The sequence below is a fragment of the Zootoca vivipara genome, chromosome 10 (genome assembly GCF_963506605.1).
Source record: "Zootoca vivipara chromosome 10, rZooViv1.1, whole genome shotgun sequence".
NCBI classification, from domain to species: Eukaryota; Metazoa; Chordata; class Lepidosauria; order Squamata; family Lacertidae; genus Zootoca; species Zootoca vivipara.
In genome coordinates, this window is record NC_083285.1 from 49,037,178 (window position 1) to 49,049,233 (window position 12,056).

The 12,056-nt window shown below is 43.0% G+C and overlaps 1 protein-coding gene across 1 annotated transcript in view; it reads right to left on the reverse strand.

Moving 5' to 3' along the window:
- STAB2 (stabilin 2) overlaps positions 1-12,056 on the reverse strand; it is an 87,344-nt gene that overhangs the window by 10,266 nt on the left and 65,022 nt on the right. The window contains exons 53-61 of the mRNA XM_060279901.1: positions 11,376-11,522; positions 8,892-8,948; positions 8,278-8,401; positions 5,998-6,147; positions 5,413-5,517; positions 3,739-3,846; positions 2,434-2,627; positions 996-1,137; positions 136-269 (exon numbers count right to left, since the gene is read on the reverse strand). Coding sequence (XP_060135884.1) covers positions 136-269; positions 996-1,137; positions 2,434-2,627; positions 3,739-3,846; positions 5,413-5,517; positions 5,998-6,147; positions 8,278-8,401; positions 8,892-8,948; positions 11,376-11,522 — 1,161 coding nt within the window. The remainder of the gene's footprint in view (positions 1-135; positions 270-995; positions 1,138-2,433; positions 2,628-3,738; positions 3,847-5,412; positions 5,518-5,997; positions 6,148-8,277; positions 8,402-8,891; positions 8,949-11,375; positions 11,523-12,056) is intronic.

A 12,056-nucleotide genomic window follows, 5' to 3' on the forward strand; every position in this document is an offset into this window, starting at 1 on the left:
TTCAAAACAAAATACATGTATTCCTGATGGCACGTGTCCTTAACAACTTATTCTCCTGGCAGCTAAGTCTCACTGTTCAGTTCAAGCATATGTTAGTTATCTGCTTTGCCTGCAAGTGGAAATAAGCATTGTTACCTGTTGTGAATAGACAAGCTGAGTGTAAGTAGCCATTGTTGCTCCTTCGTTTGCACAGGTCTTATTTGCTGTGTCGTAAGTCATTTTATACTGACCCTTTGGAGAACGTACATGAAAAACTCCAACAGTAGTATCTGAAAGGAAGAATGGAGCAAACCCCAAAATCAACCCTTTCCATTATACAGTTTTATATCCCACATTTCCATTTCACAGTGTATCCTGAATATATAGGGTTTGGTTTTCTAGATGTCTTGTGGATAATTATGTCTTGGATCATGAACTGGCCCCTCATGGTCCTACCAAAAATGACTTCTAGCAGCAATAAGAAGATTCAGTGCTCCAAAGACACACCCCTCTTTTGTCAAGTCAATCTATTGCTAGTTAGGCAAGGAATATTGATTGTATGCAATAAATCAGTCAATACATAAGCAAAACAAAAACATAACATCTAGCTGTTTATATCTAAAATAGGGTGATTTAGTCCTATAACATTTGTGGAACCAAAGCTGGTCTAGAGATGTTCTCTCTTAGCTGGTACCTTCCAGCTGTTATTGGACTGAAACGCTCACTATTGGCAATTCTGCCTGACGGGAGTTGCAGACTAACAGTTGGATGAAGGACCATAGTTCCCTTCCTTTGGTCTAGAGAAAAGCACGTTCACCAAGACTACAGAAAGTGACCATCTATAATGTAGCAAATTTCCCCATTTAAGTTGCTTTGGGTAGCTATGGCAAGATTTAAAAGAATTTTAGGACTATGTAATTCTGAGAAGCCTAGGCCCATGAGAGTCATGGAACAGTCTTACTTTTTTTATATATTCACAATCACTATAATTGTGTGCCTGCTTGTGGTGTACTGACCTTGGAAATGGAGATCGGCACAGTCAGCATCAGCATGGCATTGCCCATTATCTTGCAAACATCTGTCTACCGGTAGCTGTTTCACCTCACAATCAATTCCATCGCCAATGTAGTTATCTTTGCATTGACACTTGCGCTTATCCTGGGAGAGAAATTTGCAATGAAACTGCATAAACATTGGAAGCTGCCTTACAAGAGTCAGACCACTGGGTCCTTCTAAATCAGTATTGCCTACACTGACTGGCTCTCCACGGTTTCCGGCAGAGGAACCCAGCCCTACTTGGAGATGCCACTGGAGACTGAACTTGGGACTGCATGCAAGGCAGATGCTCTACCACTGAGCTATAGCCTTTCCCCCTAGATGGTAAACACTTCAGCACATATCTTATGGCATACTGTTCATTCAAGAAGAAGGGGGAAATGTGTGTGTAAGATCCTTTGTATCTACCACTGTTTATGAGCATCTCGGAAGCTGAACGTTTCAAGATATTTCGTTGCATATTTCCCAATTTTTCTCAATGAAATTTGCAGACCACCCTTTGTGCCTCGGTTTTCGAATGTGTCGAAAGTCAAACGGTCTTCCGGAATGGATTGCGTTGAAGTTCAGGAGGGAAACTGATTAATGTTTTGCAGACTGTATTAAGTTCTCTCAGCAGCTGGAACTGAACATGATATTTTCAGACCAGCCATGCAGTTCTCTTTCAGGGTAAAAATACTTATAGTGCTGCCACCAGAAGGAAGATCTTTGGGGCAGAAGGTCTAGTGCCCCACTCCGCAGAATAGGCAGAAGGGCCCTCAAACACAGGAGGGCAGGCTCACACACATCCGCAGAGTTTTCATTTCATGCACACACTGCTTCCATCTCCCCTTGGCCCAACCTGGAGCACAGGGAAATGCTGGCTGTGGTTTATTACATGTTATGATTATTTTATGATTACATTCTGTAAGCTACTTTGCAGACCCAATGGGCTAAAATGTGGTTTACAATCTGCAGTATGTATGACTGACCGGAATAGCTAGGAGGGTGGGGGGATACATTTAGCTTTTCCTGGGACACTTCCAAAGTTTTGTTAGGGGCTAAGAGTGCACAATTGCAAATGTGGGCAAATGATGCTATCTGAACAGTTCCCTGAATACCAATGAGAGAAACAGCCTCTCGGACAGGGGTTTGGAATCTGCAGCCTTCCAGATGTTGTTTCACTCCCATCATCCCCAGACAGCATGGTCAATGGTGATGGGAGTCCAGCAACGTTTCAAAGGTCATACATTGCCTAGGACAGGCACCCCCAAACTGCGGCCCTCCAGATGTTTTGGCCTACAACTCCCATGATCCCTAGCTAAGAGGACCAGTGGTTAGGAATTGTAGTCCAAAACATCTGGAGGGCCGAAGTTTGGAGATGCCTGGCCTAGGACAAGGTGAAAGACTCTTAACACTTACAGGTCCCGTCGTGGTGCAAGTTGCATGTTCATGGCAACCTCCATTAAACCCATCGGTGCAAGGGTTGATAGCCAGGCAGGTGTGGCCGTCTCCTTTGTATCCTCTCTGACATGTGCAATTGACTTTCACACCAGTTTGTACACATTTTGCATTCTTATGACAGCCACCGTCGGTTTTCTTACAAAGGTCCTCAGCTGCAAAGCAAAAGACATATGTGTATTTATATTGCTTTTGAAAATGGAAGTTCTATGTGTTAGCTATTATTGCAAGTGACTGATAGAGCAGTCCTCCAGGCATTATTCTATTCCTTTATATTGATGAAGTGCGATTTTTTGGCCCCCCAAAGAATGAGAAAATACAGAATATTTCTGGCAGTATCTGAATGTTATGTTACCTTGTGTCTACCATTGTGACACCAAATGCCTGAATTTACCCTAGGGAGAAGCAAGTGTTCAGTCTGTCCTCTACATTGGGATAGATCTATGCCCTTGGTGTGCTCTTCCCCTGCTCTTATTGGACCAGCTTTGGAATGGGAAGAACTTTAGTGATCAGGTTCCTCTCTAAAAGTTAAAGGCTAGGAAGGAAAGGTCAGAGCTAAAACGAACCGCTGAACTTGGCTCAATTTGTTGAGTTAAATAGCACATCAACGCTTGCAGCCATTGCAACAAAGAAACAAACTTAAAAAGAGAGAAATCCCTTCAAATGCTACAAAGCTAGAGAAGTCTGCTAGTCTGAGCTTGTGCTTGAAGATTCTCTCCTTTTCCTTTCCTTTCCACTTGCAAACAGATGATCTGGGCTGCCAGATCTGACAGTCATGATCATCAGGTAGGTGTGCGAGGGAGACTAAACACTCTTCCCTAACAGGTGATAAGTGCTTCAGAGCTAATAATCACCTGACTGGAACACCCAGAAGCACAGAAGTGGGTCCCCCTCCCCTTTAATATTCCAGGAACGGGATCTATAAGTGTAACCTTACCTTTTGGCTGTGGAGACCAGCCTTGGAATATCATGGGCAATTAGGCTAAAGTAAGTAGGCTGTCATTATGAATAATTTGTTGTAAGCACAAAATATTGGCTTGCTTTGTGCAGGGTTAATCCAGGCCCCCTTAATGCCACACTAAAATGCACGTATTGGTGGAGTTTACAGATACTTTCATATTTTATCACATCACATAGGAACTGCATGAGGGCTGGAAAATAGGGGTGGGGGTGGGGTTTAAACATGCTGAAAGATTTCAATTAAAACACATTCTTTCAATTTTATTAGCGGCTGATCTTTCTAGCTGACTCTCAATGTGATTTTACCTGTACAGGTGATTCCATCTCCATTATAGTATGGTTTGCACTGGCAGATGTTTTGCTCTTGGCAAACAGCATTAATGGAACAGTTGGGTGAACACTCAGGAGCTAAGGCTGTGAAGGAAATTAGAATAATAATAGTAATACTGTAATTTATTATTTATGCCCCACCCATCTGGCTGGGTTTCCCCAGCCACTCTGGGCGGCTTCCAACAAAATATTAAAATACAGTAGTCCGTCAAACATTAAAAACTTCCCTAAACAGGGCTGCCTTCAGATGTCTTCTAAAAGTCTGGTAGTTGTTGTTCTCTTTGACATCTGGTGAGAGGGCGTTCCACAGGGCGGGTGCCACTACCAAGTAGGCCCTCTGCTTGGTTCCCTGTAACCTGGCTTCTCACAGTGAGGGAACTGCCAGAAGGCCCTCGGTGCTGGACCTCAGTGTCCGGGCAGAACGATGGGGGTAGAGATGCTCCTTCAGGTATACTGGACTGAGGCCATTTAGGGCTTTAAAGGTCAGCACCAACACTTTGAATTGTGCTCGGAAACGTACTGGGAGCCAAGACCAGTGTTATGTGGTCTTGGCAGTCACTCCCAGTCACCAGTCTAGCTGCCGCATTCTGGATTAGTTGTAGTTTCTGGGTCACCTTCAAAGGTAGTCCCACATAGAGCGCATTGCAGTAGTCCAAGTGAGAGATAACCAGAGCATACACCACTCTGGCGATAGCCCACAGGTAGATAGGGTCTCAGCCTGCGTACAAGATGGAGCTGGTAAACAGCTGCCCTGGACACAGAATTGACTGCGCCTCCATAGACAGCTGCGAGTCTAAAATGACTCCCAAAAAAGACTCTTAAAGAAAGGTAAAGGGACCCCTGACCATTAGGTCCAGTTGTGACTGACTCTGGGGTTGCAATGCTCATCTCATGTTATTGGCCAGCATGACAAAGCCGCTTCTGGCGAACCAGAGCAGCACACGGAAATGCCGTTTACCTTCCCGCTGTAGCGGTACCAATTTATCTACTTGCACTTTGACGTGCTTTCGAATTGCTAGGTTGGCAGGAGCAGGGACCGAGCAACGGGAGCTCACCCCGTCGCAGGGATTCGAACCGCTGACCTTCTGATTGGCAAGCCCTAGGCTCTGTAGTTTAACCCACAGCGCCACCCACATCCTTATCCCTCTTAAACAAATCTACAATTGTTTTGAGGGTTATGATAGAGGAGTGATGATAGCAAATATGTTGCTAACATTGTTTATATTTATATATCAGCTTTAGTTTTTCTATTTGTTTTATAACTTTCATTGTATTTCCCTTGCCTTCACAACAGGCCTATGAGGCAGGTCATTCAACTAATAACCGTTCAAAGGGTAGATGCATCCTAAATGGTTGATGAGGAGTAATTATTTTACTCCATTAAATGTTGGTCATAACATCTCAAGCACATTTACCCGAAACCAAGAGCCACTAAAATGAGGGAATTAATTCTGAGTGGGCTACCTCTCTTATAGAACCACACCATGAATGAGAGTATGCAAAGAATATTGATTTCTTTAAGTTTTATGAATTATTCTTATGGAAAATATGGTGAAGACTATTTTAATTAGCTGACGGCTCTAAAAAGTAATGGCAAGATGAAATCTACTTTGCAGGTTACAACATTCTCCTACTGTTAAAGAGTCAGACCGATTTTGGTTTCACAGAGCTGTCCGGTCCATCCAGTTTCACAGAAGCACTGTCCTGATCCATAAATTCCTTCATCGCACTGTCCATGTGAAGTGCACTCACAGGCTGTAAACAGAAAGTCGTTGGATGATTAGGAGACTGATTATAAGGAGGAGCTTGATGCAACCCCAAAACCTATATTATGAACACTAGCTGGTCCTAGCAAAAGCATTTTCCCACTGTCCCTTATAATTAGAGAAGTTGCAGCCCTTGAAGATGGGGCATGTGAAAGGGGTCCATACCACATTTTTCACTCCTGCCACAAATAAGCAGCCTAGGTTAGGCTGAGCCTAGAAAGTTTGAAGTCAGGTCTCCCAAGTTCAGCTAAGACACACTCTGCAACCACTAACATAGGATGGGAACCTCTGACCCTGCAGATGTTGTTGCACTCCATCTTCTATCAGCTCCAGGCAGCATGGCCAACAGTGAAGGATGATGGGAGTACAAGTTCTCCACCCCTGAAACTAAACCACACTACCCCTTATAGTCCGGCAAAAGGTTACACAAGTAAAGGACTTAATGGAACAACAGCCACGTGAAACCTACATTTGCAATCCAAGCCGTATCTTCCCGGCATACAGAGCTCACAAGAAGTCCCATTGAAGCCAGCATTGCATGTACATTCTCCCGTGCCAGCATATTCTTCATCACATGAGCCACGGTTATTACATGGCGTTTCTGACCCTCCAGGGCAAGCTGGGAAGCAGAAAATGGCAACGAGTCAGTCCTTGTAAGAACTATCCCCAAGGTGGCTATTTTATTACTTATTGGGTTAGGACCCCACTGGTCACAGGGAGCCATACAGAGCTAAGGTGATAATCTTCTCTGAAAGAATATTATGGCTTAGGTTCCAAATATATTAATTAATAAGGGATGCGGGTGGCGCTGTGGTCTAAACCACAGAGCCTAGGGCTTGCCAATCAGAAGGTCGGCAGTTCGAATCCCTGCGATGGTTGTTTGGTCCCAACTCCTGCCAACCTAGCAGTTTGAAAGCACGTCAAAGTGCAAATAGATAAATAGGTACCACTCCGGCGGGAAGGTAAACGGGGTTTCAGTGTGCTGCTCTGGTTCGCCAGAAGCGGCTTAGTCATGACCTGGAAACTATACGCCGGCTCCCTCGGCCAATAAAGCGAGATGAGTGCTGCAACCCTAGAGTCGTCCGCAACTGGACCTAACGGTCAGGGGTCCCTTTACCTTTATATTAATTCATCATTATTACTTGATTTCTTACTACCCTTCATCATAAGGTCCCAGTGTGGGCTGCAGCGATGTAACAATACAAAATTAAAATAAATTATAACAATTTACATTCAAAATAATAGGGTGGATGTTAAGAATACATGGACACGTCCTCTTGTAGTGCTGCTTGCATTTATTTTGGCAAGCTATGAAAGAGCATTCTCAATGCAGGTACTCAAGTTATGGAAATTGTCCTTCCTCTTTATATAAAAATAAAAAATCCTTCCATTAGCACCTTAGAGACCAACTAAGTTTGTCATAGGTATGAGCTTTCGTGTGCATACCTATGACAAACTTAGTTGGTCACTAAGGTGCTACTGGAAGGATTTTTTATTTTATTTTGACTGCGTCAGACCAACACGGCTACCTACCTGTTCCTCTTTATAGTTTATGACAGCAACTTAAAACTTATTTTTCACCCAGGCTTTTGTCTGAAGTTTTGTCTCCTATGCACCTTTGCATCAGTACTGTTTGATGGTTGTGGTGATTTTTATAGACCTGTTATTTAACTGTACAGAAGGCTTTTGGTAACAAAACCCTTTAAAATCTATTTACGAGAGGCAATAATGGGAAAAGTATACCAGCAGCAGGTATTCTAGGCTGCATCAGAAGAAGCTTAGTGCCTCGCTCAAGGTCTGCCTTGGTCAGACCACACTCGGAATATTGTGTCCAGCTCTGGGCACCACAGTTTAAGAAGAATATGGGCAAGCTGGAACATGTGCAGAGCAGGGCAACCAAAATGATCAAGGGTCTGGAAACAAAGCCTTATGAGGAGTGGTTGAGAGAGCTGGTGTATGCTTAGCTTGAATAAGAAGAGGAGACTGAATGGAGATATGACAGTCATCTTTAAATATCTTAAGGGCTTTCATACGGAAGATGGAGCAAACCAATGGGTTCAAGTTACAGGTACAAGAAAGGCCATTGCAACTAAACACCAGGCAAAACTTTTGGACAGTGAATGCTGTTCAACAGTAGAACAGACTCAGAAGGTGGTTGACTTTCCTTCATTGCAGGTGTTTAAGCAGGGTTTGGATGGCCATCTGTCATGGATGCTTTAAGTGAGATTTCTGCATTGCAGGGGGTTGGACAACATGACCCTCAAGATACCTTCCAACTCTGTAATTCTATGATTCTGTGAAAAACGTTTCCACATCACGTTAAACACTCTGGACAGCCCCTCTGCCATATGTTTTTGCCACATGCTGCCTGCTGGTTGCTAAGCCAACTCTCCTGTTCAAGAGTCAGAACAGACGATATGTAGGAAGCCTGTGATCAGGTCTCCCAGTTTTCCTTTTTAGGCAGCCATAAAGGGATCAAGGGATCCAATGTTGACTGTAAAAGTTGTGCTGGGAAAGGGGATGTTTAACCTTTCCCCCCTCATGTTGTTATCGAGATGTTGACTGTAAAAGTTGTGCTGGGAAAGGGGATGTTTAACCTTTCCCCCCTCATGTTGTTATCGAGACCTAAATTGCTCCCTTTCCCACGCTGCTAATGGCATCACTGAGAAAGATATACAGGTATAAGTACAAGCACCTCCAGCAGCCCTTCCCAGAAGCTTCTTAAGTGTTTGATCCCAGGAAATCTTACCTTGGCATTCATTCCCAAAGTAGCCCTTGCAACACTGTGGTATCCTGACCATCATAGAGCAATCCTTCTGACAGCCGTTCAAGATCCTGTGGTTGAGAGTGTAAGTACATCTCTTCACCTCTCCCTTACGGTTTCATATTTAGAAATGGGGAAAAAAAGAGGAATGGACAAAACAAAGAAATCAAGAAATTCAACAAATGCACCATAGGTCAAGGTATTCCCAGCCCCCATGTTCAGAATGGCTTAGAATCATAGTGTTGGAAGGAATCTCAAAGGTCATCTAAATCCAACTCCCTGAAAAAGGAATCCTGGGAACTGTAGTTTACCCCTTATAGAACTACAGTTACCAGCACTCATAACAAACTACAGTTCCCAGGATTCTGTGGTGTGGGGAAATGTGCTTCAAATGTATGTTGAAATCTTATGATTGAGGGAGTGAGGAAAGGAACCACCAAACTATTTTATAATTCATATGTAGGTTACAGAGCTTCCAAGTCCTTTTGATACTTCCTTTGCTGTGTAAGCTTGTTTGTTTAAAATGTAGCTATTTTCCAAAACATTTTATTGCAACTTGTCAGTTTAATTTTGACTCATAAGGGTAGAACTGTAATTACCGTCGCTTTAGTTCCAGCAGGGCACCGAGGAGCTCTGTAACAAGCAGTGCAGTCTCCCTGAAGAGAAAGAGAAATGTATCAGAAGACTAAAAATCCCCAAATCTTGCTAGCATTAAAAATCACACTTAATTATTAAAATAACTATGCAAATGCAGTGTGTGTGTGTTTGTGTGTTTGTGTGTATCACTATGAACTGACATTGTAAACACCGTTTCCTACAATTTTTAACAAGTCTCTTACCAAAGGTTACAAATATATACCTGAGTGAATGAATGAGTGAATCGGTAAGTTCCACAGCTGAAGGGTCCCCATGAATTCAGTTGAACCTCTGTGCAGAGCCTATGCTTATAGAGCTTATATGCCCAAAATTTATATGTGCACAATTGGAACCAAGCAGAAAGCAAGCCCAATAAATCAAACATTAGTGAATAGGTTAAAAAAAAGGTAAAGGACCCCTGGATGATTAAGTCCAGTCAAAGGCGACTGTGGGGTGCGGCACTCGCTTTCAGGCCAAGGGAGCCGACATTTGTCTACTGACAGCTTTCTGGGTTATGTGGCCAGCATGACTAAACTGCTTGTGGCCCACAACGAACACCGTGATGGAAACCAGAGCACAGAGAAACACTGTTTACCTTCCCACCGCAGCAGCACTTATTTATCTACTTGTACTGGCGTGCTTTCAAACTGCTAGGTTGGCAGGAGCTGGGACAGAGCAACAGGAGCTCACCCCATTGTGGGGATTCGAACCACTGACCTGATCAGAAAGCCCAAGAGGCTCAGTGGTTTAGACCACAGTGCCACCCGTGTCCCTATTTGTACAAGTGTTAATATGAAAACTGGTTTACATAACTTATGATCTGTTGGTAAAGGTAAAGGTAAAGGGACCCCGGAGGCCTAAAACACAGCTTCTCAATTCCCATTTTCTCAGTCACTTCGGTAAAAGAAAATACCTTTCTGATTCAACAACAGTCCTCTTCAGGAGCACAAAGAGTGTCTAATGAATGCATGGGGGTGGAGGGAGAGAAGATTGTCATTGCAGTGGTAAGACTTTGCCCACAAGCTGCACACATTAATTTGAATGCCACTGTTGTGGCCCACAACCTGAGGACTTTGCAGTGTGCAATGGAGTACTCGGATGAGGTTCAGGCTACTTCCTTGGTGGTAGAACTGCCAGTACCTCATACAGAGCCAGACTGCAAAAGGACACAATCCTGCCACCATTCTTAAGACTCAGAGGGGTACGTCTGTCTCCTAAGCTTCACAGAATCCAAAGACAACAAAACAAGGTGAAGACACTTTAACCAGCCAACCAGCTCCTTCAGGTTAGAGGAGCATGCTACATTCTAAGCCTGGTCAATCTACATAAAGCTGCAGGGGCTCCACCTTTGGTAGAACTCCATGGAACTGTCCAAGGTCCTGCATGTTTCCTTCCGGCCTGGCATTCATCCTCCCACTGAACTGCACAGAGCTTGTGCATGTACAGTTGAATGCATGTTTGTGTCTGTCTTCAGGCAGCTCAGTGAATAAGATGGTTCAAGACATTTTGTTGGCTGAGGTGGACCAGCAAATAAACCAGATGGACCAAATCAAGGTGCATAGTACTCAGATACCAGTCAAGGTATTTTGGCAACACAGGCAGAGAATCCCACTAGTACCCTTTGCTGTCCACTCACAGACATTCTGGCTTGCGGTGGCTGTATCATTCTGCCTAAGGGTAGGACCTGTGTATAGGTCACTGGGATGGGGGTGCCAAGCAAAAACAATCTTAAACAATCTATGGACTTTTAAACTGTGGGATGGGAGTCTTGTTTTATTTGTTACTTTTTTGTGTATTACACACACACACACTACCCTGTGATCCTCAGCTGGAGTGGTATTGAAATTTAATAAATAAGTTTCAGTGTATTGCCACTTTTCTCCCAGGCACATACATTCCTTGAACACACCTTAAATGACAGAACAGAGAAAAAAATCCCATATGCATCATATCGGGTTCCCCCCAATACTTAAACATTTATAAAATCCTGGAAATATAGAACAGGGAGTAACTGAGAAATGAAATCTAGCCCAGTAGAACTTTTTCATTTGTGCAATAAAATGGAGAAGTAGGCAGAGAAAATTCTTAAAAATCTCTCTATTATTATTCCTAGTCAAGGACAATAACTAAAACGGCAAAACAGCAAATGCATTTCACTATCTAAATTAAGCAACATTCAAAAGCAGGCAATAAGAAGTAGATTAAATCCACTGAGTTTAATTGAACTAAATCCAGTTGAACTGAATAAGACTTCTGAGTAGGCAAATACCGAGCTGCATTATTTAGGCTCTGATCTAGAGCTCCAGTGTACGGCCAAAGGTCCTGCACATGTAGGATTCCTTTGTACACGCAGGAGCTGTGTATACATATTGGAGCACTCACAGATGTAAGGGCACTGGATTAGGTCTGAAATTCAGAAGGCAACAAAAATCCATAGGAGGACTGACCGGAATCTCAGAAGAGATAAAGGTGTCACATCGACCTCCAAGGACAGGGTCTGTTAACATGCAGTCAATACCATAAGCGATGCCACCGTCAAACTCAATATGCCTTTGTACAATCTTACACCTTCTTTCATTGAGGAACAGTTCACCCTGAAGGAGAAAGTTATAATAAAGTCATCACTGCTTTAGCAGGAGGTCTGTTAGATAGTGAAAACAGGAAGAATAAATATAATTACTTGGAGTCAGATTGTCGGTTTGTTTTTTAAAGTAAGAGTATACCGAACATATTTACAAAGAATCCTAAAGCCAACATCTCTTGTGTAATATCTGCTTATCTATTTATATGACAACATGGTTCAATACCAATGCTTTCAGAGATGCTATGTATCTTATTATACCATTTTGTTTGCTGCCACTGACATTTTAATGTTGCTTTTTTATTGTTTTATGGATATTGTATTTTAATGCTTCGTCGCTTTAAGCTGCCCAGAGAACACGGATATTGAGCAGCATAGAATCCTTAAAAAGCACAATTTTTATGCAGTCGAAACAAAAAAATAAAAAAATTCCTTCCAGTAGCACCTTAGAGACCAACTAAGTTTGTCATAGGTGTGAGCTTTCGTGTGCAACTGAAGAAGTGTGCATGCACACGAAAGCTCATACCAATGACAAACTTAGTTGGTC